At 37.7% G+C, this 26895-nt stretch overlaps 1 protein-coding gene across 5 annotated transcripts in view; it reads left to right on the top strand.

The window, feature by feature from the left end:
• The first annotated feature begins 12415 nt into the window (after positions 1 to 12415).
• Positions 12416 to 26895, top strand: part of PPP1R42 (protein phosphatase 1 regulatory subunit 42) — a 29622-nt gene continuing 15142 nt past the window's right edge. For 4 of the 5 annotated variants that reach the window (XR_012582765.1, XR_012582764.1, XM_074551917.1 and 1 more), the window contains exons 1-7: positions 12416 to 12668; positions 14415 to 14625; positions 15840 to 16006; positions 16439 to 16577; positions 19251 to 19367; positions 24481 to 24598; positions 25870 to 25998. Coding sequence is in view for 2 of the 5 variants with exons in the window: in XM_074551917.1 (XP_074408018.1) it covers positions 14497 to 14625; positions 15840 to 16006; positions 16439 to 16577; positions 19251 to 19367; positions 24481 to 24598; positions 25870 to 25998 (799 nt within the window). In the remaining 3 variants the exon portion in view is untranslated. The remainder of the gene's footprint in view (positions 12669 to 14414; positions 14626 to 15839; positions 16007 to 16438; positions 16578 to 19250; positions 19368 to 24480; positions 24599 to 25869; positions 25999 to 26895) is intronic. The other variant, XR_012582766.1, reaches the window with a different exon arrangement.

Below are 26895 nucleotides of genomic sequence, written 5' to 3'. Positions count from 1 at the left end.
CAGAAGAACAGAGCCTTTGTCTTTGAACAGCCATTTTTAATGTTAGCATTATTCCAAGTTCTGAGATCAGAATTCCATGCCCTGAGGATCATTACCACAAAGGAGTCATCCCCATCTACACTCACAAACAGGTGTATCCTTAACAATGGAGAATCATTCATGGATAGATGCCTTAATTCTACCAAGCAGTTGTGAGACTTCAAAAATATTAGTAATGAGGGTATCCTTGATAACAGTACATGTTGTTCAGATACATCGATTTATTGTTCCCCATTTGCAACTATTTTTATTTAGAAATCAGTTTATGCAAATGAGTGCCACATATCAGGTAGCTGACAGCTGAAGTAATGCAGTAAGTACTAAAGCACATACAAATGGGTTCTCTTTGGTAAGATTTTTTTGAGACAGGCATGCATTCCAAAATACTGAGTGCCTTTTACATTTCAATAAATAAAAATCTTAATGAACACAAATAATTTCTTCATCTAACAGTATTTGCCAACATACTAAACTTACAGAATGCTGAAAATGCTGAACTGTATTTGAACTTCTTCCATATCCTGTTCTGGTTTTCCTTTTTTGAAGCACACCTGTATGCTCACCTTTCTCATGCATGCAAATTACATTTTTAAATAATTCATACATACTAATACCACCAAAATCCAAAGGAATACATGTGTATTTGTGACAATCAAATACAAAGGGCTACACTGAAATTCCTGATAGAACACTAGTTTGCCTTATTGCAAATGCGCTAAAAGCAGAGCCATTCAGTTTTATTCTGTGATTACTGGGACAAAGATTATCCTATCAGATATCCTACATAGCTTCATTGTCCTATCAAATCTGCTACTTTGAAGTCCCCTTAAAATGTTCGGTAAGGAATGGGATTGCAGCTCAAATAAATTAATTTATTGCCTGAAGATTGAATGGCATGGCTTCTGTTGCAACCAAACAAGAGAAAAGACATAATGTTTTTTCTTGCTTTTTTCATTTTTAAATTTACTGCATGGAGTAATGCAGCTGTGAGAGACTGGCTTCTCTGCTTGTTTTCCTGTTGTCCTGTCCCCCAATCTACATGAAACAAAACTAGGCAAGAGAAGGTGAGGGGGTATGGGAAATGCCCTGCTGATGGACCATCTCCCAAGACAGCTGTAGGAGGGCTGCTAGGGAGGGCACCTGAACCTGGCCACTTTTTACCTGTTTTGAATGGCTCTAGTAGCTTTCTAGAGTATTTCTAGTTCTAATAGCATGGCATGGAGTGATTAACAATTTTGTTTGCTTTCACCTCCACCTTTATTAGCTTTCATCATATCATCACCTCAGCCTTCTCTCTAAATCGTTACATTTCAGCTTTTTTATGTTGTCATTATAAAGCTGCCACTTTACCCACTTGACAATTTTATTTGCTTTCCGTACATCCTACCTCCTAATTTGACCTTGACACACAGAGCCCAGACCTGCACTGTACTCAATATTAGGGTGCACCAAAATTTTAGGGAGAGGCAAAATAGTTCTCCCCCATTCCCTTGTCTTGCTTGTAAAAAGCTAATTAGGTGATCAGGCTATTTATGAGGGTCATTTTTTTTTTCTAAATATGTATGAGCTGCATCCAGCAGCTCCACTTGTATCCTGAAGCACACAGATTTGCAAAACCTCAGCCCTTACTGTGAGGGAAAATGGGAGTTAGTAAATGTTCAGTGTTTGCCTAGATCTCTTACATTAGATATCTGCTGGAGAGTGAGCCTTTCTGAAGGTTTATACTAAAGGGGAATTTTAAATAAGAAGTTTAGTGCACTGAAGGAAGACAAATTTTAGAATATGTTTCAGTCCCAAAAACTTTCTGGCACCATTAGCCACAGGTATCTGGGTTTTGTCACAAACTCTAATCTTTACTTTTAACAAGCAGCCTCACTCAAGTCAAGAAATATTTTTGCTTCAGAAAAAGCTAATAAAAAGGCTGACCTTAAGCTTTTGCTTTTGAGGAGTGTCACAAGTTCTTCAGTTGTTCCTTACCTCACATTCATGCCAGGACAGAAGAAATATTCCTCGAGCTTTCCATAAATTATCTTTGATTCTAGTACTGGAATAACAGGCATCTGTGACCTGGTTACAAGAGCTCTGTTCACCATCTATCTTTGGTACTCCTTGAAAAAATTGCCTTACCCCTGTTCAGACCCTGTTTGACAAAGGACTCTCTCATTTTCCTTGCCTTTGGTGGCAGTGGGCACATGTGCTCAGCTTAAATAGAATGAGCTCTCTTAAACTTGTTATTTAGTAAATGAAGCATAATGTTCTTGCATTTCTATCACTTGTGCCTTTACAAAGTTTTGACTGCAGCTGGTTTTGAATATTTTGATTTTACCCTAACTTGTCCAGTGTTTCATGAAACTTCAGTGTGACAGATATATTTGCTTTAGAAAGTATAAGGTTGCCCTGAAGCTGAGTACAGGATCACTCCCGCACAGCATAGTACATTGCCCCAGGACATGCAGTGTTTCTGCAGTAGTCCTCCATTTATTATGAACTGTAATGCCAGTTATTAGTTAATGTTGATTATGAAAAGTTGAGGAATACAAGCTGTAAAGCTAATTGCTGACATGTTACTATTTTGTTTATGAGGTTAAAAATATAGTAAATATAATTAAACATTAATCATCTTACTTATTTTCTCCCTTTTGCTAAATTTTGTGGGGTTTTTTATTTTCTCTCAGTGTTTTGAAATAAGCTTGGTATGTTACTTTCTCTTTGATAAATATGCTATTTATTTAATCTATTTTTATGGCTGTGCCCCAAAAATTCCAAATCAGAACTGGACTCTCATTTTACCACTAAAATTTCTCACTGAGAGGGATCAAGCACTGGAACTGGCTTCCCAGGGAAGTGGTTGAGTCACCATCACTGCAGGTATTTAAAAGACATATATCTGTGGCACTTAGGGACATGGTTTAGTTGTGGACTTGGCAGTGCTAGGGCAATGATCTTTCCAATCTTAATTACACTATTATATTTAAAGTATTTACTGAAATCCCATCATAAGGTATTTTGTATATCATACCATTAACTAGGTTAAGATAAAAAGATAAAAACAAATACTTTAAAAGTAATAGGCCAGAAAAATGTAAATACTACACAGCTGAGATAGCATAATTTTAAAGTACAAGTCCCTAAGAGTTGAAAATTATTAAAATATGAGGTGATAAAATATAAGATTAATTGCATGCACATAGAACTTTTTTTGTGTGTCAAGTCTTGAAGAACTGACATCAGAGAGTATCCAGTTAGTTGAAAGATTTTTCTTGAGTTAAAAACAATTATGCTAAACCTTTAAGGAATTAATGAAGTATCTTGTTCCTCAGGGTGTATTTTTATGAGCTGTAGTTTTACTTTGCAGAGCCTCAGAATAATATCCACAAGGAAATATGTAATTTAGGAAAGTTAATTTTGACCCTCAGATGAAACCTCTGGCATATGAAATATTTGCTGTGACGTCTGGTTTGTTTTTAATTATGAAAAATTGCTTCATAGAGGACTTTCTGAAAACTACAGTATTCTGGGAAGTAGTATGGTCCAGTGGATAGGTCACAGGACTGCATCTCAGGAGAATGGGCTTTTCTTCCTGGCTTTTCGAAAACCAGGAGTGCATAAACTTTAGCAAGGCATTTTTGCCAGAGCTAGTGTCTGTTTCCCTCTATAAAATAAGAAGATTGATCATTAGCCTTTTTAAAATGTAGTTGATAAAGCATATGTAAGTATTACTGGGTTTATATGCACTAACATAACATCTCTAGTTTGTCAGACATTACCACCTTAAATAACAATTTGTAACAATGTTGTTAGCAAAGAATGTTTAATCTGTTCTGCACAGTTTTTCTCTTCAGATGACCACAGATAGGAAATGGCTAAGCTCTTTGAGGGATTATGAATGTATTGTGTTTAGAACTCTTCATTTTCAGCTGAAACACGTATTCAACCCCTATGTAAATTTGTCCATCATTTCCTGTGTGAATTTCTGTTTGCTCTAGCCCAGATTACCTTAGGGCTTATGTGCAACTGCAGTGGCATTACTTTATTATAAAAGGAAATTAATTTATATGCCTGCATCTAATGGCATGCAATCTTTAGTAATTACAACCATCTGAACTTTCTTCTCCAGCTGAAGACAAGTTGCATTCACATCATTTGAGGTTAGAATTAAGCTTATATTTTAAATCTGTTACTAAGGGAGGCATTTTCAGTCTGAGTTCTACAAAGATCTAACTAGAGAAAATGGCAGATACTGTTTCAGCTTAAACAAGATGTATTTTATATGGTGATACAAGCTCCAAACTAGGTCCTCATATTTCTAAGTTTGTGTGGAATTCTTCCTTTTCCACTTTAAAAATTCTTCTTAGGACATCTAGGTAAAACTCTGAGAGTAGCAAAAATGGTTTAACACAAATATTTATGTAAATCATCAGCTGGGGACAAATAACACATAAATAACATTTTACACTATTTAAGAATAAAGAATGACTGTGTGAGTACTCAGATATCTATACAATGTTTGACAAAATAATGCTGAGATGCCAGTATATCTTTGGACTGTTTCTGAATCATAGCAGCATATCATAATTTTTTTCTTTCTATTGTTGATTCATCTGTTAAACTTCATTACAAAATTTGCCAAACTGTTATTTCCTCTATGGTGAAAACTTGATGTTGGAAACAGGATTTTGCATTTCCCAAATCTACATTGCCATCTCTGCTGGAGGTAAGATACAATGTTTGTTAAAAGAAAAAATAAAAACACTACGAAGATAAAATGTTTGTCCTAACAAATATTTTTCTAATGATTTCACCTTTGTTTCCAGGCTCCAACAGATTTTGATGCTGCAGATCGGAGATGCCACTTCATTGTCTTTGGTGACTGGAGGTGCTTCAATCCCAGTTGCTTAATTGTTCTGATCATGTAAGTGTGTAGTGCAGATGCTTTGGAGAGGTTTGTCCATCTCAGTGTGAAATTAGCTGTTGTAGTACATTGCATAAATAGAATCAGCCCTCTAAAACTTCAACTTCCTTGTTTTAAGTTAAGAGTTTTGCTTGCCCCAGCCTGCATACTGGTTGGGTTGCGCAAAGCAGACTTGAGAAACTTAACGACTTGTGAGGTTATAGGAGCTGTACCCAGGCAATCATGGTTTAATAGGATAAAAACTTTTACCTTATGTGAAGTTCTAGAAGGATCAAATGATACAAATACAGATCTTAACTTCAGACTGAACTTGCTCTATTGAAAGGCAGTCTCTTTAAAGATAGTTGAACTTTCTCTTTCCTCCCTTATGTTTTGTTGTTGTGTTTTGGGGTTTTTTAATTACAATAATTTCAAGGTATTAGTTTACTCCTCATAAACATTAAAGCCTTTCATTTATCTCTGAAATCATTTGACAAAGTTGTCTGGCTGCCTAGAGCACCAGGTTTTGCTTCTAACAGGAAAAAAGATGTGTAGATCTCTTGTCTATGCTGCTACAGAAGATCATCCAAAGAATTGAACTGTGGCATCTTGTCAATATTGAATGTTCTTTTGAATGCAATGCTCCTCCATTAAAGACTTTTTTCTTCTAACATGATTTGTTAGCTTTCTAAAAGGAGGTCTAAGGATGTGAATTAATCTTGCAAAAGGAAGGCAACATGAAATGTAGACTTTTCTCCTGTTCTGAACTTACAGCAAACCTTTGCAGAGGACTCAGTATTGTTGCTAAATAAATGTAGAACCACTGTACTGTGCATGGAAAATAGGGAAAGCAGGGCAGTGTGTAAGTGTTCTTGGCTTTAGGAAAAAATATTGTGATCGATGACATCTTGCATGTAAGTAAAACAAGAAAATAACCTATCTCCTGTAATGATATTTAAATCATTTCAAGCCAAAATAATATAAAATCCCATTCTTTCCTCCCCACTTTTCTTAGGATGTGGGAACAAAATGCTGTGTGTTCATGTTGGTATGAGATGGGAATTTGAGATGGTGGCTTCAGGTCTGCAGACAACAGTGTTGAAACACATGAAGTGTGCATAGGAGGATTATAACACTGCCAATTCTCCATTTTTATAGATACTTATAGCATTTTGCCACTTAGAGGTCTGAATAACACAATTCCTAACAACTGTTGATCCAAAATGAATTTGTACTCCGTACAAATTTAGAAGCCAAAGTCCCAAGCATCAATATTAAACTTCTTGTTTTATGGTAGACTTTTTTGTCTAAAAATAGTGTGCTAGCTGAGGAATAGAATATGCAGCAGCCAAACATTCATGAAACATTCATGACTTTATCCCATTTATTAGTGTTAGGGCTGAATGGGCTTTACATAGCCACAGATATCGGTCTTGGGACCAGTCACTTTAACATCTTTGTTGGTGACATGGATAATGGGATCAGTTGTACCCTCAGCAAGTTTATTGACAACACCAAGCTGTGTGGTGTGGTAACATGCTGGACAGGAGGAATACCACCCAGAGGGACCTTGATAGGCTTGAGAGGTGGGCCAATGCAAACTTGCTGAAGTTCAACAAGGCCAGATCCACATGCACTCGGGTAAGAGCAATCCCAAGCACAAGTATGGGCTGCGCTGAGAAAGGACAAGAAGTCTGACATGACTCAGCAGTGTCCACTCATAGCCCAGAAAGCTCAACTGTGTCCTGGGCTCCATCAAAATAAGTGTGGCCAGCAGGATGAGGGAGGTGATTCTTCCAGTCTCGTGAGACCCCACCTGGAGTACTTATGTCCAGGTCTGGGGCCCCTAAAACAAGAAAGGCCTGGAGCTGTTGGAATGTGTTCAGAAGAGGGCCACTAAGTTGATTACAGGGCTAGAGCACCTCTCCTATCAAGTCAGGCTGAGAGAGCTGGGGTCATTCAACCTGGAGAGGCTCCAGGCAGACCTTACAGAACCCTCCCACTACCTAAATAGGCCAACAAGAAGAACAGAGGATAGGACAAGGGGGGATGGCTTTAGGCTGAAGGAGGGTAGCTTTGGATTAGCCATTAAGAAAAAATTCTTCTTTGTGAGGGTGGTGTGGTACTGGAATAGTGGTTAATGGCTGCCCAGAGAAGTTATGGATGCCTCATCCCTGGAAGTGTTCAAGGTCAGATGGGATGGGGCATTAATCTGGTCTACTAGAAGGTGTCCCTGCCCACGGAAGGGGAGTTAGAATGAGATGATCATCAAATGGATCTTTGAGGTCCCTACAGCCAAACCATTCTAGGATTCTACAATTCTATGATTCCTCAAGTATCGAAGCCACCACCACAGCCCCAAGAGCACAACGACAGCCAGAGCCCAGCTCTGCCACTGCAGAGTGGCAGTGGGGAGCAGGTGTCTCTGGGCCATGTCATCCTGCTCCAGTTCCTGCAGCAGCCGAGTCATCTCCTGCCTCAGCATTTCCTCACGCTGCCGCATGCGCTCGCGTGTGGCCTCATCCAGCTCCCTGTTGACCATCCACGGGTGATGGATGATGACGTTCCGCACCACTTTAAAGAACACTCGGGCAGCCATGGCCTGGATGAAGAGGGAGAGAAAGGGTCAAGCGGGTCTGGGAAGGAGCAGGGAGCAGGTAGAAGGGGTGAGGCTGGGCTGGCAGGGCTTGGGCTCTTGATGCAGGGTGAGAATCCACATTTCTGTCCCAGCTCTCGCCCAGCCCAGCCTCCCCTCATGGGCTTACCTCTGGTCCAGGCCCTGAAAAGCAGCCCCATTGTGACCCATCCCCTAGGACGTCATAGGGCCAAAGCCCATCACAGACACCCCCAGCCCTACCCTGGCTCTGCAGCTCACAGCTGTCCCTGGCAGCCAGAGCCCTGATAGCCTCAAAGGACAGATCCACCTGGCAGGACAGTTAATAGGGGTAGGATGCAAGGGTGGCTTCTTCATACTAGGTGAGAAGATGCTAGAAGTTCCCTTCATGTCTGATAGAGCCAATGGCAGCCAGCTCCAAGACAGGCTCACTACTGGCCAAGGCCAAGCCCATCACTGATGGTAGTAGCACCTCAGGATAACATATTTAAGAAGGGGGGAGAAAAACTTGTGCAACACTAGCAGCTAGAAAACAGAAGTGAGAATATGGAAGAGAAACAATTCTGCAGAGCCCCAGGTCAGAGAAGAAGGAGTGGGAGTAGGAGGAGGAGGAGCACCAGGCACCAGGGCACAGATTCCCCTGCAGTTCTTAGTGAAGACCATGGTGAGTCACGATGTGGCCCTGCAGCCCATGGAATTCTGTGGTGGAGCAGACAGACACCTCTGGATGTGCCTGAAGGAGGCTTTGACTCTGTGGGATGCCCATGCTAGAACAGACAACAGTGTAAAGAACCTCCAAAGCAGGAAGGAGTGACACTCCCCACAACCCCATTCCCCTATTTGCTCTGCTCCATGTTTTTGAGAATCTTATATTTTCTACCTTTGAAAACATAAAACCCAAATTGAAATTAATTGGACCAAGTTATTTCAGACATATTTCATACATTGTTCCTAACAACATTTTGTGTCATTTTTCCTATAAGAGAAATGAAGTCATAATCTCAGTTTCTTTGGAAGCAAACACCCTGAACCTTCTTCAGACTGGACAGTCCCAGCTCTCTCAACTCCTCCTTAAAAGAGAGATGGTTCAGTCATCTTTACAGCCCTCAACTGGTCTCTCTCTGGTATGTCCCTGTCTCTCTTGTACTGAGGAGCTCAGAGCCGGACACTGGCACTCCAGGTGTGGCCTCAGCACTGCTGAATAAAAAGGGTATGATCCTCTTCTACAATTGGCAATATTCCTCTAGGGCAGCCCAGGATACCATTTGCTTTCCTTGCTGCTACACTGGACAGTCTGGTGTCCACCAGGACCTCCGTGTCATTTTCTGCCAAGCTGCTTTCCAGCTGGTCTTTGCTGTGCCTGGGGCAGTTCCTCCCCATGGGCCAGGCTTTGCTCTTTCCCTTGGTGAACTTCTTTGGGCTCCCCTTGGCTCATTTCTCCAGCCTGTTGAAGTCCTTCCTCATGGCAGCACAACCCACTGGAGTATCAGCCACTCTTCCCACTTTTGTGTCATCACTAATTATATCACTAAAAAGTGTGATATAATTGATTAAACAAAACAAAACCAACAACCAACCAATCCAAATTGGAATAATGCTTCACCATTAAAAAAAATTATTAAACACATTCTAACATGTGGGCTTTTTTAGAACTTTGCTGTCAAATAGCAAACTATAAAACTATTATAAAACTATTAACTTCTCCAATTCAAGTAGGAGGAAAAGGAAGAACCATATGATCTTGGTTTTGCCAGTAGTCTATGCTCACAAAAAAAGCCTGACATGGAGAAAGAAGAGGCAACACCAAACAGAAAAACTGCTGGTTAACAAGAATTAAAAACACATAGCCTCATTAAGACATTAATAAGACAAAGAGTTCTTTGTAGGGGTGGGCAGTGTGGGGGATGTTGTTCAAAGTCCATGTGCATTAACAGATTTCAAAGATTTCTTCTAGGACAAATTAGAGAGCTGGGCAATCACCAACAGCAGGGAGTTTAACAAGGGCAGTTCTGGATTCTACACCTGGGATGGGCTACCCTGGATGCACATACAGACTGGGAATGAGAGGCTGGAAGGCAATGCCACAGAAAGGAACCTGGGGATCCTGGCTGAAGAAAGCTGAGTGTGAGCCAGCAGTGCCCTGGCAGCCAGGAGGGCCAACCATGTCCTGGGGTGCATCGGGCACAGCATCTCCAGCCAGGCAAGGGAAGGGATTGTACTGCTCTGCTCTGCACTGGGGCAGCCTCACCTTGAGTGCTGTTGTCCACAATACTCAGTGTGCAACGAGCCAATAATAACACACTTCAGAGGAGCATTGATTGTTAATTTCAAAACTGCACAAGCCTGAGCGCCTGGTGGAATTCCACAAATCAAGTACACGGACTACCAAAGTGTTTTACAATTTATACAGTTTAACAGAGAAAGGAATTAGTGTTCATTAGCGAACAGTTACATAGTTTCCTTATGAATTAATATTCTACTACTGGCTAACAACTCTCTTGCTTCTTATGCTAATTAGTCCACATGCCCAATCTTTCTCTTCTTTTGGGTCAGTGGTCTCTGAGTTGGAAGCTGCAGATCTCCCCCTGCTGGAACTACCTTTCACTCAGTTGGAGCTGATTTCAGCACAGTTGCTGAGTTGACTTTATTAGTTATTCTCTTATCTTCAGAGTTCTACCAGATGTCTGTGTAGGTCATAAATTCTGCATTCTTTGTGTCCAGTAACAGTCGGGATCCTTTTTCCCAAGCTTTGTTAACCTCCCCCTTGGTCTCAGATCATTGAAGCATGTCAAGACCTACACTTTAACAAAGTAATTCTAAAAACAAGTAATTTGTTCTTCTAGATATCATAGATATCACAGATATTACCTAGAGTTTGCTTGTTAGCTGCTGTTTCACAAGTTAAACCTCCCTTGTTGATTGGACTTGAAAGTATACAAAGATCAAACACAAAATAACATTCTTTAAAAAGTTTTTACATAATCCACATTTTGCAACAGTCCTGTGCGCAGTTTTGGGTACAACAGTATAAAAATGACATGAAGCTGTTTCAGAGGGTCCAAAGGAGGGCATGGAGGGAGGATAGAGAAGGGTCTGGAGAGTGAGGAAGCTGTACAAGGAGTGGCTGAGGTCACCTTTTCTGTTCAGCTTGGAGGACACTGACGGGAGACCTCATTGCACTTCACAATTTCCTCATGAGGGAAAGTGCAAGGTCATGCACCGATCTCTTCTCTATGGCGTCCAGGGAATGGCCCGAAGTTGTGTCAGAAGAGGATTAGGTTGGTTATCATGAAAAGGTTTTCCAACCAGAGGGTGGTTGGGCCCTGGAACAGGCTCTCTCGGGAAGTGGTACCAAGTATTACCAAGGGTAATAAGAGTTCAGGAAGCATCAGAGCAATGCACTCAGGCATGTGAAAATGCCAATCACTTGTTTGTAAAATTTTAAAAGTTTAATAGTAATAAAATGGTTGTAAAAACAGTAATATAATTAGAGTAATAATAACTTGGACAATTTGAATTAGGACAATATGAGACAATAGAAACAAAGAGTTATGGATGTCCGGGTATCTTTTTCTGGGCAGCATAAGCCCCAAAAAGGACACCTGTTAGCAGAGGATTAACCCTTAAAAACAATAACCTGTTGCATATTCATACATCTCATACATGATGCATAAATTCCATTCAAACAAAGGATTCTGTCTGGTCATAGTCAGCTTCTTCCTCTGAATCCTAACGGCATCATTCTGCCTGAGCGAGGGGGGAAGAAGTTCATTCCTCCTGATAATGGAGCAATAAATTCTCTTTCTCTGAAAGATTTAGGTGTCCTGCGGCTGCTATCTCACTGCAAGTCCTTTCTTTAGGAAAAAAAGTATCCTACATAGCATAGTTTCTATTTTAACATTGTTATAAATGATCAATCGAAAGACAAATTATCAAAAATGCGAAAATAATTTATCTTTTTCCACAACCAAAATACAGTCCTCAAAACCACCGCAGCCAAAGAGAGAGCGTCGAGCCCGGAGTGGCGCTGGGTGAATCTGGATCTGACCTCTACGCATCGAATCCCCCTTCGTTCAGATGTTTTATACAGTTTATTGTGCCCCAGGCGAAGGAGTCCAAGTTTCTTTTGTAACTCTGCATATTCATAGTTGGTTCTTTCACTGTGCAGAGCTGGACAATCGCCCGTCTCCTGGTTGATAGCCAGCGTTGATTGTGAAGCTGTGTATTCACAGGTATGTTCCTGGCGACTTCGGATATCTTGATCGATGTTATCATCAGGATGATGACTGCTCTTAGGCGGTTTCTGATGAATCGAGATACCGGTGGTCATCGCGTTGGGTGTGTCTATGAATGAGCTAAATGCTGATCGTTATCTAGTCACCTTCAGGAATTTCAGAGCTTGAACGGACATCCGCCTCTCAGGGTGCTTGTGGTCAGAGACTTGTTTGGATTTCACGATCTTTATAAAACACATTCTTTTATAGCATGAATTATTTCTAATACATTACAACATTTTGTTATAACCCAAAACTATATTTAACACACTACTTAAGCAAATTAATACAGCTATTATATGTTTTCTAACACAAAACATATAATATCCATTTTAATATTTGCGAAAAGCCAATCATAAAATACGCATTTTTTGACAGGCACAAGGTGTAACTTTTGGGGTGCCCAGTGCAGGAGCGGGACCCCGGGACCCGACGACCTACGCTGGGATATTCTCCGACTCGCCCAACATGGCCCCCAGCGCAGCCGGCCCGCCAAGCCGCGTGTGCAAACAGGCCCCGCCCCTTCTCTCTCTCTCCTGGGCGCTGATTGGTCCGAGGGGGGCGCGCGCCGCAGCCGGTAGCGAGCGCCCCGCCCCTCGGCCGCTAGCGTGCGGTTGCCGCGGCAACCAGGGGCGGGCGGAGCGCGCGGGCCGGGAGCTGAGGGGAGAGCGGAGCCGGGGCCGGAGCCGGAGCCGGAGCCGGGCCGGGGGCGCTTCCTACCGGGAAGGAGCCTGGAACGGGTCTCGGCCCGAGCCCACCGTCAGAGCCGCCTTCCCACCCGCCGTGCTGGGAGGTGCTGGGTGGCGGGGCCGCGGGACGGGGAGGGCGCTGTGAAATCGCGCGGCTGTAGGTAGGAAGGAGCTGGGGGACCGAGGGAGGGGAGACCTGCCCGGCTGCCCCTCGCTTATTCTGCTGGGTTTGGAAAACGGTCTGAGAAGGGGCTCTGAAAGGTGTTTTTTAAATAAAAAGTAAGAAACTGACAGTAGAAAAACAGGCAACCCAGAATGTCCTTTCAGCTCTTCTTTAAAATAAAAGTAAAAAGAAATCCCGTATGGATAAAGGAGAGCTACTGAGCTTCAGACTTGTTTACTAAGAAAGGAAGTTTCTTCTGCCTTCACAGCCTCGATCTTGGCTTTTCTTCAGCTTCTCCTGATTGTAATGCTGGCAGGGAGGATTCTCTGTGCGAGGTTTAGCTCCGGGATGGTTTTTGCTGTCTCCTCAGTTGTTCTGACACACTAACATAGGGCTTTTGTGTATAAGCTATAATACATAATATACATGGGTATATTTACTGGCTGTGAAAAATGCATATTTTATGATTGTCTTTTCGCAAATATTAAAATTAATATTATATGTGTTGTGTTAGAAAGTTATGCTGTATTAATTCTCTTAAGTAGTGTGTTAAATGTAGTTTTGGGTTATAAAAAAAATGTTAAAATAGAAACTATGCTATGTAGGATACTTTTTTTCCTAAAGAAAGGACTTGCAGCGAAATAGCAGCCACAGGACACGTGTGGAATTTATTGGCCTCTTATCAGAAGAGATGAACTTCTTCTCACCTCAAAGGCGCTGTTAGGATTCAGAGGAAGAAGTTGACACTGACCAGACAGAATCCTGTATTTGAATGAATTTATGCATCATGTATGAGATGTATGAATATGCAACAGGCTATTGTTTTTAAGGGTAAATCCTTTGTTAACGGAAGTCCTTTTCCGGGCTTGTGCTGCCCAGAAAGAGGTAGCTGGATGTCTGTAACTCTTTGTCTCTCTTGTCTCATACTGTGCTAATTCAAATTGTCCATGTTATTATTACTGTAATTGTATTACTATTTTTATAACCATTTTATTACTATTAAACTTTTAAAATTTTAAAAACAAATGATTGGTGGTTCTCACACTGGCTAAACATGTGGCCTTTCTATTCTGAGTCATTAAGTTATATCCACTAGGGTATCTTTATCCCCAGATCATTTATGCATCCCGTTCAATATTAGCTGCTGGCCTTCTTCTCTCTCCCCCATTCTGTCATTTATAAGCTCACTTATATGAGCCAGAGTTTGGAAAAAAAAGTTGGTATTGTGAGAGCCTCTATAATATGACTTAGTGGGAAAAACTCACAGTTTTTGACTGTGCACAACATGCAGTTGTGTGCATGACAAAAATGCTGTGCAGATATAGAAAGAGTTCTGGAGCTTAATACCACCTCTCACAGGCTGTAAAACCTGTTACGGTCTCCTGTGTTTTCTAATTTATAATCAGATTATGAGCTTCCATTAACTAGCTACTATGTGTGGGAATTATGCCTGCTGTGGAGTATTGTGCTCATATTTTGTATGAAAAAGACAAAAAACTAAGATATGATATTCTTAAGTGAACTGAATCCACAAATCAAATAGAAAAGTTGTTTTAAATATTTATTAATGCACCAAAAACTTGATAAAATATCAGCAATAAAGAGGTAGGATTTTGCAAGCAACATAGTATCACTGTAAATAAAAAGAGTGTTGGTGAGGTTATGTCAGATTTGAAGTACACATGAAAGCTTTGTTGAAGATCTGGGGTACAAGTAATATAACATTTTCCTTTTTGTTTTTAAGGCATTCTTTACTACTACTTAGAAGAGCACGTGGAATACAGTATTAAAAGAAGCAGTAGAGCAGCTTGACCTATTACAGAACCATGGTTCGACTAACAATGGACCTAATTGCTAAAAATGCTGGTCACAAGAACCGTAGTGAAGAGGATTTTGGACAATATGTGCAAAAATTAACTCATCTGAATTTATCAGATAAAAATATAGATTCAATTGTAAGATTTGTTTTTATTATTCCTTTTAAACTGGCTACTCTAATGTTTTGTAGTTACTGTTAAGATGAGGTGTTCATTGTTGGAGAGACAAACATGGAAAGCCAAGTTTTACAAATTTGTAAACTCTCAGCATAATCTTTTCAATCTATCTGTGATTTATTCCTTACATTTCAGAGGAAGTCTGAGAAAGGAAAGGAGAGTTCAGGAACAGGAAATAACCCGAGTGAGGTTAACAAATTAGGACTGGTGTAGTGGCTTTTTCAAATTAGCCAGGTTAAAAATATACTTTTTTTTTTTTTTTAATTGCTCCCTGGGGCTTACTCATTTAAAAAATAATCCATGAGCTTTTCATTTTCAAAGACTAAACCTGCAAACCTAACCCAGTCCTCCTTCCTCTGAGTTTAATAATAGGAAATGTATACAGGTTTCAATAAGTTCTGAGTAAATTCAGATCCCCTCAAGATACTGAGTAAGTTTTGAAACTGCTGAGGCCTGAACAACTCCATTGTTGAATGTGGTGAATTTCAATTTCTGCTCTAAAAGTGTGATTTCATTGAAGAAGAAATTGTTTGTTCTGTGTGAACAGATGCTGCAAGCAAACAGGTTTATTCAGCCCACTCCTATGCACAGCCATAGCAAGTTAATAATTGGATCAGTCCATTGGATGGGGTCTGCTTCATCAGCTGCCACAGCAAAGTTTTACAGAAACCTTCATGGAGAGTGGTCTTTTAGTTGTTTCATAGGAAAATGTTCAAGAAACTCAACATTTGAGTGTAAATTTGAGTTCAGAAACATATTAAAACAGATTGAAGTGCAAGGTTTTATAAAAACCAATAATTCTTTGCCAAGAACTGGTTTCTAGTTACATCAGCGCAGTTTAATGGGGACAACTACACAAAAAATTGTGCTTTTCTGATGTGTGATGAAGACAGGGAAGGGAGTGAAGTCACACTGGATGTGGAGTATTTACTGCTGATGTCTGTAGTCCTGAGATTCTGTAGGGCAAAATAGTAATGACAGACTTCAGTCTTTAATCTGTAGATAACTGACAATATATAATAACTCTGGTTTTCTAGCAAAAATAGTTTTAAGAAATGTTTACTAAAGGTGAAAATTTATAAATCATGCATTAAAACTTAAATATAAGAACAATCAATAGCTTCCAGAAGCAGGCAGTCACTGAATGTTAAGTAGCATGTTATTGTTTATTTCAGGGTGACCTCTCTTTCTGTAGAAATCTGAGAGTTCTGTATTTATATGATAACCAAATCAACCAAATCCAGAACTTGGACTTTGCTTCAAACATAACGCACCTTTACCTTCAGAACAATCGTATTTCCAGTATAGAAAATCTCTCACCACTGAAAAAACTTGAAAAACTGTAAGTTGAAAAGAACGTACTTATTTTACTAGTAAAAAGAATAGTTATGACACTTAAATTGTTTAAATTATGTAGCCATTAAAGTCCTTTCAGCTCTTAAATTTTGCTTTTCAAATAGAAGTAATTGCTTATATTTTTTATGAGATGTTCTGTGATAAAAGGAATATCATCTTGACATATATTTGTATTTAGATGATTTTATTTTTTCAGTTGAGTAATATTAATAATAATAGCACTAGATAAAACTGCAAAAAACTGCTTGAATCAGTTAAGTGTATATTCTACTTGTATGCTAGGTTATTTACTGTAGCTATCATAATTTCCAAGTATTATTCAATAATACTTGGAAAATATTTTTCTCTATATATCAAAGCCTTGTGTTTACTCTTACTTTCAAAGGATATTAAATCTATTTTGTGTTCTGTTCTGTAGGTATTTAGGAGGCAACTATATCACTGTAGTGGAGGGTTTGGATAAAGTAGGAGAACTGAGGGAGCTACATATTGAAAGTCAACATCTCCCTCCTGGTGAAAAGCTTCTGTTTGATCCAGTATCTCTTAACTCCCTGGCAGTAAGTATATTTTGAGAATTACAATGAGCCAATTATCAGGAGATCAGTATTTTTAGGAGAAATTATTAGAGTTGATCATTCTGTGTTTTCCTCCTTTGCCAACTGGTGGCATTATTTGAAATTCTACCAAGAGACTTCCACCCTAATTCTCTTAAAAGGTGTCCCCGAAATTCTACTTCATCTTTTTTTCTTTATGAAGAATGAAAATGAGAATCAAGAGAGATAGAGGAAATAAGGAAGTATGTGGATGCCCTGTACCAACAGAATGTGAATTAATTAAAAAGGTGGTTGGAATTTATGACTTAGTTAGCTTAGTCTGTTTCATTTGTAGTGAATTATTTTGTTGATATTTCAGTGATTTGATTGGTATAGTTGTTTATTTATTGCCATTTGTATTTCTCTAGAAAAATGGAATGGAAAAAAAAGGCACAAACAGATTTTTCTTCCTGGATATTAAGAACAACACAATCAAAAGCATCCAGTTTTAGTTCTGCAGTTCTTCTATGTTGTGTTATGTCAAGAGTTCAGGAAATCTCTTTGAAGTTGTCTTTCAACATGCTAATTGCTCATAAAACATATAGTTGAAAAGGTTAAAAAGTAGGATTTATTTGCTAATGGATGTAGTTCTGTACTATAAAAATTCCTCTTGCTGTATCTCCCATAGTGTAGTCAGGGCTTGATAAGCCTCTTTTTGTGAAGATGAAAAACTCACTAAAAAGTGAGTTCTTTTGTTCACATGTATATCATAAATATTTGAGCTAGCTGTATTTTTTTTCCTGTTTTGAGATTATGTAATCCAAGACATGCATTGCTGTTTTTCTTTAATAGAGATGAGTCATTACTGTGAGAGCATTTGTACTTTGTTCCTTCTATAGTGGAGAAATTATCAAAGTAAAGGAAAGTTTTACAGCTGTAATCTTCCCAGGATAATAATGTATAATAACTTCTTCCATGTTTTTCAGCAGCCTGGTCTAGATTTTGTTCTTTGTGGCTTTTAAGGCCTTTTGATGTGTTGGTTAGGTATTTTTTGGGTTTTTTTTTTGTTTTCTATGAAACAATTTTGCATTCTTGATAATACAACGTCTTTTGTGGAGGCTAAATGTAAAAATGTTCTATTTTATCCTTTAAGTGTTAAGTGTTTGGAGCCTTTTTAAGGCATTGCTTTTTACTTCTTAATCTGTTTCTGGCTCTTTTAATGGTGTCAGAGGTAAAAGAGGTAAAATCATGAGGCTGTATAGCTCTGTGTGTACCACAGGCAAATGTTTGGATGATGACAATGTCATGAATCTGACTGAGAAGATTAAGTTTATGGACTGTGTTTCTGAGGATGATACTGGTAATTTCCATCTGCAATGTAGGTCTTGATCAAATTTTTGAAGGGGCTTAGTTTTCCTGTATAAACTGCTGAAATAGAGATTTTTCCAAATCATGGTAAATCTTATTTCTTGTGTAATTCTAAACTCACTGGATTAGGAGTCGTTGTCATTTTCTACAGATATAAACTTTTTCCTTTTATGTGAAACTGCATTAGTATTTCCCAAGATAAACAACTGAAACACATTTAGATTTTTATCTAAAATGTAAAGATCTCTGTAACTACTATCTGTTACAAATGGCAAAGTGCAATATGTGGCTCAGTACTGTTCAGAGAAGGAGTAAGGATCAGAGGTATGGATACCAAGAGGTTTGGAGGATCAGGCCCGAGAGAAAAGCAGTGTAGTCCAGCTGTTAAATGAGACCACGTGAGTAGCACATGTGGGCCTCAGCTCTGCAGTTCAGATGCACTCTTGGGGCCCACAGTCTAAGAAGAACATGGACCTGAATCTTGGGGCTCACAGTCTAAGAACATGGACTTGTTACAGCAAGTCCAGAGAGGGCACAGAGAGGATTAGAGAGCTGGAGCATCTCTCTTATAAAGACAGGCTGTGAGATTTGGGCTTGTTCAGCCCAGAGAAGAGAAGATTCCAAGGACACCTTATATCACACTCCAGTACCTAAAGGGGTTTATAAGAAAGCTGGAGAGGCACTTTTTACAAGGGTGTGTTGTGAGAGGACACAGGATCATGGCCTGAAGCTGAGCAAGGGCACGTTTACATTACCTGTTAGGAAGAAATTCTCTGCTTGTGACTGAGGGGAGGCCCTGGAACAGATTGCACAGAGAAGCTGTGGATGCCCCATCCCTGGAAGCGTTCCAGGCCAGGTTGGATGGAGCTCTGCACAACCTGCTCCAGGGGAAGGTGTCTCTGCTCATGGCAGGGGGCTGGAACTAGATGATCTTTAAGGTCCCTTCCAACCCAAAACTTTCTATGATTCTAAAAAATGCAGTCAGTTTCAATGTAGGTTTCATACTTCAAAAGTGGAGTTTGTAGCACTTGCAGAACTCTGTAAAGAATTTGAAGGTGTTTACAGAAACCCAAAAATTCTGTATTTACTAAGAATTTACTAATAATTGAGAAACAATCTTACTTTGGTTTCACTTCAAAACCAAAATAAGTTACATTTTAGGACAAGGTGGAACACCAACATAAAACAATCTGTATGGTGTGTGGAGGTGGTGTTTGCATGTTTCTTCTCCATATGTTTGTTCATCTTTTAAGATAATTTTGTATAATAATTTACAACTTCACTCATACATGGCATGAAAAAAATATTTTTCTGCTTTTCTTCCTTCAGAAATCTTTGTCTGTATTGAATATCAGCAATAACAACATTGATGAATTAGAAGAACTGGCAGTTTTGGAAAATCTTTCTTATCTTAAAGCAGTCGACAATCAACTTAAACATATGAAGGTATTAAAGTAAATATTTGTTATTTTAACAAATGGGTGTTCAGGAATTAGCCACGTTCATCCTTATCACTAAATATGTACATATAAAGAAATTTTACTTCTGCAGTTACTAAATCTGGCTTGTCAAGCATGCTCTCTTTTCTCATATAAAAATATTACTGAGAGTAAAACTGGAGAAGCATTTACCTGGGATGTAAAAATTTATAATTTTATTAATTAATACTGAAATGAATTGGATTAAATAGTAACCAAAATCACCAAGACAAAGTCTTGATTGAAATAAACTCTTTATTTTCTGGTTTGCATAATCATTTTATTTCCTTAGTAAACTTAACTTTCATTGCTTAGTAGTTATTAAAAAAACTATTCTTATTACTTCTGAGAACACAACATATTTTTAACTGATTGTTGAGGGAATTTAGCAATTCTCTTTACTAAAGAGGAGATTGCAGTATTTTGTATGCGTAACCTATCAGTTATCTAGATGAATTTACTCTATTTGGACTCTTCATTTTTTTACACTATAATATTAAAAAATGTTGAATTATGCCCTTCTTTTTTACTACAGAACTATTAATGCTTTGTATTTGAAGTCCTGGCTGGCAGTTGCGATTGAATTTACATCAAAATACAAATCATGTACGCTTTTGCTGAGTAATTAAATTCACATTGAATATGTTGTTTATATGCAAATAGCAAAAAGCTTTTTTCAAACAGGCAATCTCCCCAGATCTTCCCTTTTTTAAAGGAATCAATTTCTGAATAAAACGTATTACAAAAAAAATTTGATTGGCTCTTTCTTTCTTATAAATAAAATATACTTCTGTTGTGATGATTTTAAAAGAAAATTATCATAGCCAAAGAACCAATTAATTTTAAGAATGAGGCAGCATTTTCAGTATCTTAGAGGAAAAACCACTACTATCCTCTGAAACAGAATAAGGAGAGGACAAAATGACTGCATTATTCAGTAACTGTGTATATGTTATTTATTCTTTATTAAATTTCATTATTTAATCATCAGGAAAACCAGAATTACATTTACCCAAACCAATTAGACCTGAAGATTTCTATATAGTCACAACTGTTGAAAAATTATACAATTAGCATTTGAGTCTGCTATCCCTTACACTTGTACTAAGCTCCAGTATATTTTGAAAGTGACTGTTCTGTGTGTTTACTAAACAATCTCCAAGTTTTGAAATATATGGAACAGGGAAAGTGTTTCTATTCATATCTTTGCAGATATGTAAAATTCAAATGTGTTTAATATACATTGTAATGCAGGTGGATATTCAACTTTCCAGCTACAATTACTGAGTTTTAAGGGATTGCATTTTGGTAGTCTCTACATATCACTAATAAATTCTTACATATCATATAAATTCTTAAATAAATAAAAACCAAACTGCTCAAAAAAGCATTAAGCCATGAGAAGTATTTTCTACAAAGTCAGTTTTAACTCTGTGTAAGGCTTTAGCTCACAGTGGACATCTAGCAGGAGAACAATCTTATACAGCCACTGACTGTTCAAAGAAATAGCTGAGGGAAGTTTTGAGTATATTTCAATATTTTTTGCATCCCTGAATTTCATGATTTCACAGCATGCATTATTCTACAGCTGTGAAAGCTGCAAGGGTTTTAGGGGTGTACAGTTCTATTCACTTAATTGGTTCTGCTGGCTGAACTTGTTCCATGCCACACGGTCTGCCTCCCTTCTCCTCCCCCTTGCCCCTCTGTTATCAAACTCTGATGTATCCCTCTTTTTCATGCCAAAAGCACTATATCCCCTGTTTTCCCTTTCTTGCTTTGCCATCACTGCCAACAGGAACTTCCCCAGGAATGTCCAGCACTGATCAGAGATTGTGGCAGTGCCACGTGACAGGGAAGTGTCAGAGAGCTCTGTACCCAGCTGTGTCACCTGGTGGGGAGAGAAGCTGTAGAGGAGCAGGTCTGGTGAACTGCAGGAATAACATGGAATATTTGAGAAACAGGAAGATATGAAGGGCATAAGAAATCATGAAATACAAACTTATGTAGACTTTCCTCACTTTTGTGTACTTAGTAGAATTATTTTATATTTAAAATTTCAGTTTTTTCACTTTATTATGAAAACCCATATTCCTTTGATTTCTTACCTATGCCACTTTGATTTCAGCATAGTTAAAAATTAGGACTAATAAATTCAATAAATTCAAGCATTTAAGGTCGTGGCTAATACAGGGCTTTGTTAGCATAATTAACAGACATCAAGGCATATGAACTTGTTTCACTTGACTGAAGTTTATATAATGAAGTCTGAACAGCAGACAGATGAAAATCAAGTAATTTTTCTGAATTCATGCAAAATAACTATGATTAGCTACCACATGCAAAAAGTCTCAGGTCAGTTATCAAAAATATAATTTATTTTAATAGAAGTGGCTTTTATTTGTTTTCTATTGCTTGCTACTTCATTTATCCATCGTATTGAGGTTCTGGTTTGCTTTAGTCAGGATCACAAGGTCTTCTAGACTGCAGTGTACTTGGGTTGGAATTAAGGAAATTTTTTAAAACACTATGTCCATTAAAAAAACCCCCACAACTATTCCTTTTTACAAAAAGCCAGAATATAATTTATTTCTTAAGTTCATTAGTTTTGGAAATATTATTATATATAATATATATAATATATATATATATTAATATAATATATATATTATATATATAATAATATAATATATATATTTATATATATTATATATAATATAATATATATATATTATATATATATATTATAATTGTGTGAGTCTTTGGATAGATAGAGAAAAATATAGCTAGAATTTCTTGGAAAAATCTGTATTTCCCAAGTCTTTAATTTATTCAACCTCTGCCCAATATTGATTATGACAAAAGATATCACAAAAGATGAATTAATTCGCTTTAGAATTGAGTCAGGAACAAGAGAGAAATTATAGATTTTCTCAAATAGATTATGACAGGTAATCAAACTGGTGACAAATGGCTGTCTGTAGATGTGGCTGGGGCAGTTGGATTAGACGTTTCCAATGAAAACTGGAGCATACTGGTCAAATACCAATTCTTAAATGGCCACTGTTAATTGGTAAGAAAGTTACTGCCAGCAATACAGCTGCCTGCTCAGGCACTTGCCCTTCCCCCTCCCCACCCTCCCCGATGGAATATAATTTGCTCGTCAGGATTTTGTAGCAGACCTCAAAGTGATAGCATGACATGATCATTTATCAAACGGAGCCTGCCCACAAGAGTGTCTGGTCCCTTTAGTACAGCTTATTGAAAGGCTGGGAAGTGAAAGCACTTTATTAGAGACAGGAAGGCAATGAACAACTAGAGCGTATCGAAAGGGTAATCATATTTCAGCACAGGATTAGTGTGCTCTTAGATAAACACACACTGGAGTAAGCATGTTCAGGGTCATTTATCAAGTAAGTAACAGCTAACAAAAATCTGCAGGACTCTGTATACATTCATCAAAGTTAAACTGTATACATTTTGTTTCAGTCATAGACAACTTTTTGTTGCAAAACTATTACTTGGAAAAATTCTTTCTAATGAAATCTCGAACACATTATAGACTTCAATGACAGTATCTGAATGCTTAGGTAAGGATAAATAAATATACTTGCTAAATTATTTTTTTGAGTAAGTCTAGCCTAAAATATTTTGCCCCTAAATTTAGTTTGTGATTAAGTGTTAGCACCTAAACTGTGGGGGTTATCATGTTGCTATCCTGATACATACTGGTTAAGCTTTGCTGAATAACATTACAAAAATTATTAACATCTCTTCATGTGGACTAGTCCTCAGAGTTTCTTTCATTGTTTTATCAGTCTTGATCCTCACAGAACCAGACTTTTACTCTCCAGTTTTATAAAAATACATTTTTATCACTGAATAACAATAGATGATATCACCATCACCATAGATAGACCAAAGTTATAGGGTTTGGAGGTATGAGGCTGTGCTGCCACTTTCTCTTCCACATGATTTTTCTAAACATGGATTATATAACTGATAGAATATTTCCAGGAGGATTTTCTACTACGGGAGATGAGCCAGCAAAAGCAGAATTCTCCCTGCTTGTGTTAGCCAAGCAAGTTTCTAAATTTGAGGGAGCTAAGAGATATCTACATTGCTAGAGATTTCATGGTGGGCAGCAAGCTACAAAGTTTTACACCCTCTGCAGTTTAGAATCCATCACAGCATGATCAGTAGAATTTTCCAAATTATTACAACAGCAGAACATAAATCCTCTCTCCTGTTTATACCTATTGTCTTGAATCCCTCCTTGAACTTTTCACACATACAAGGAAAACCTGTCAAGAGTGAAAGTTAAATGGAATTTTGGAAAGAAAGTATTTCAGAAAGTAAGGTGTCTAGTAGAAAGGACCAATCTGATAAAGTCTGCATGTTTTCAACTTGGATTTATTATATTTGAAAGAAAGAGTAGTTTCATCTAGGTCATACTGCCCCTGGGTAAGCAGACAGAAACAGAGATGCAGAAAGGTATATTTCACTAATTTCACTTTGTAGGCCAATACTGTAACTGACCACCCACAGTTAGGTAAGGGGGGATTACTGTTTCTCCTGTAAAATACAGTTCTACAGATATAAAAAGAGAGAGGCAGTCCACTGTGGATTGCATGATTTTTAGTTTTTTTTTCTTTTCGTCTGTACTTTATCTGTATAAGGTGTTTATTCTTCCACACAATGATACTCTTAAGGGCTCTTTTAGACTTTGGGGATGCACTAACAGACATTGTGTATAATATGAATTTTTTCATTGCTAGTTCCTAGGCTTTGGGTGCTTATCAGTGGGTTTGAAGTGGTAATTTTCCATAGCTGGCATTACTGTATCCCTAAAAATGCAGCATCTTCCAACATCACTGTTTCTTCTGTGCAGTTTTGATACATTCAGAGGATGCTGTGGACCACTCTGAAAATGCACATTCTGAATGTACATAATACAGGTGAATAGTCTCATTGAAGTTATTTCTGTGTGCAGGATTTGGGCCTGGCTGAACAAATCACATTATTGTTGAATTTTACTCTGGAGGGGGAAACATAATCACAATGTTCTGTTGTTCCAATTGCAGGACTTGGAGGGTGTATTAAAAAAATGGACAAAGCTACGCAGAATAGATCTTACAGGAAACCCCATCTGCCAAAAACCAAAGTACAAGGATAGGATTATAGTACAGTCACTGACTTTAGGTAAAAAATTCAATCAGTAGCCCACCCATAACCCCCAGTCTTTTAGGAAACAACTGAAAAATTAATTGTTCTTGCACTCTGCATGTAAACACAGTTACTGCTATAGATATTTATGTCAAATCATGAACTTTTAATTTATGTAGAAAGCTAAAATGGCTTATGTATCAGCTTCACAAGCCATCTTGCTTAGCTTTTGGTATTAGTCATAGTAATCATTTGTTTTATAATAAATGATTGGTGAGATTGTTACAAGACAGTTTTTTGTGTTAATATTCCAGATGTGAAACTGATTTTCAAAGATCAGTTTTATCTATTCCCTTATCAATTTGTAGTGGTTGCTAAAGTGTTTTTGTTGTACAGTGCCAGTTATGCAGATCCCACCTTACTGTGTTTGAATTTGTCATATAACATTAATCCTTAAACTTATAAGCAGTTCACACTTATGTTGTGAGTGTATTTGTTAATCTTAACACTTAAGGTGCAGTTTTTATTATTATTTTGCATAAAATCTTAGCATGAAAGGAATAAGCTGATTCTTCTGTATCTAAATATTTATACTGTAGAAATCAGTTTTAAAAAATCTGCTTCTTTTTCCTTTTTTTGGATAAAGATGGTGATTATTTTTAAAGTTATAATGACAGAACTTGGTTTTTCTCATAGCACAAAATATTGGCCATTTAGAAAAAGAAAAAACCTTTCTGCACAATGAAAATAACAGTGCCTTAGGACAGTTCTAATGCAACTTAAATTTGTGGGCACATGAGGTATTTCATTTGGGCTGACTCAAACATGCAGATGCAACCAATGAATGATAGAGCATAAGGTTTATGGCACCTAAGTGAGTAAAGTTAATCTTAGAGAGGCAAATCTGTGGGACTGTCTCCATTATCAGTAGAATTCCTTGATTGCTAAGATGTGCAGTTTCCCTCTCCACCTGGATTTCTGCATCTATCTATACCCTGTGTAAAAGCATAACTTTTCTGCAGAATGTTATAGAAAGTCTTGCATGTTAACAAAATGTGAAATATGTATATTTCCCTTGAAATTTATTAAACTGTAGATTTTTATTTTTTTTGTAATTCAGACATGTTAACTCTCTTGCAGCTTGAATATGAATATCAGTCTTTATTGGGTATTTTTTTTCTTTACCAAAATACTAGAAAAAGGAAAAAAGACTTGAAGAGAATTAATATAGAACAAATACACATTACCTACAACTTTGTATGATCCTTTAGTTCACTTTGTATCACAGAAAATGTTCTCTTTTGCAGAATCCCTGGATGGGAAAGAAATTCAAGAAATGGAAAGACGTTTCTTAATGAATTGGAAAGCCTCCAGAGCTGCCAGGCAAAAAAGCAATGAAAGAAAGACTGATGAACAGGCAGCCAAAGTAGAATCTTGTAAGCAAACAAATCAATTACTTTATGTTTATTTAAAACTTACAGAAATCATAAAATTACAGCTAAAAATAAATATGCTAAGAATTGTTTATAAGACACTTGTACCAGTGATGAGTCCAAAAGACTTGAGCAGAAATGGAGATTTTTAAATATAAAATTTAATTTTAGCACTAGTTCATATACAGTTTTTTTTCCTCACATCCAAACCACCCAGAATTTTGGAAAGGGGTAGCTAGTGTATTTTGATTGTGTAAATATTCACATTTACATCCATATTTTTAAAATGTTGGGCATTCTAGAATGCATGAAATGCATAAAATATATCAGACTTTTAAAATCTATTTGCTTATACTTATTTGATTTCTGTATATTGTTAGTCCTTTAAAGGCCTTTGCAAGATACATGTCTAGCAGAAGTCCAAGTTTTTAACTTGGAAAAAAAAAATGTCTGGGAGGTAAAAATGCCTTAAACCCTTTTTGAGGTTAAAAGACAACCTGTTCTTCAAGTGGGAAAACAAATTAGTTTTGAAACTCAAGCAAAGTCTGAAATAAACTTTGATGTTTTTTAAAAAATGGTGGGAAGGTGGTGGTTGTTACAGAGTTGGCTGCAGATTAAAACATAAATGACTTAACAGCATGTCTTGCTATCTTGCAGGACTTGGATACAGACATTAAACTTGAAATTATTCAAAATTGCTTGAATTACCACATTTATAAAATAAAATTGGGGACATTTACACTGTTGCTTTCAGAAAATAAATTAATATGTTATTTTGGAAGACATGAAGGCTGATGCTCTGCATGCCAGCACCAGCCCTAAAATAGTTGGAGTCTGCTCATTGCTTGGAAGCCATATGTAAAAAGCAATGGTTCTGAAATGGTCTTCTGAATAACTACT

This window comes from Zonotrichia albicollis, chromosome 1 (genome assembly GCF_047830755.1).
Source record: "Zonotrichia albicollis isolate bZonAlb1 chromosome 1, bZonAlb1.hap1, whole genome shotgun sequence".
Lineage (NCBI taxonomy): Eukaryota > Metazoa > Chordata > Aves > Passeriformes > Passerellidae > Zonotrichia > Zonotrichia albicollis.
The sequence above is the reverse complement of the archived record's forward strand: the minus strand, read 5'-3'. Positions and strand labels throughout refer to the sequence as shown.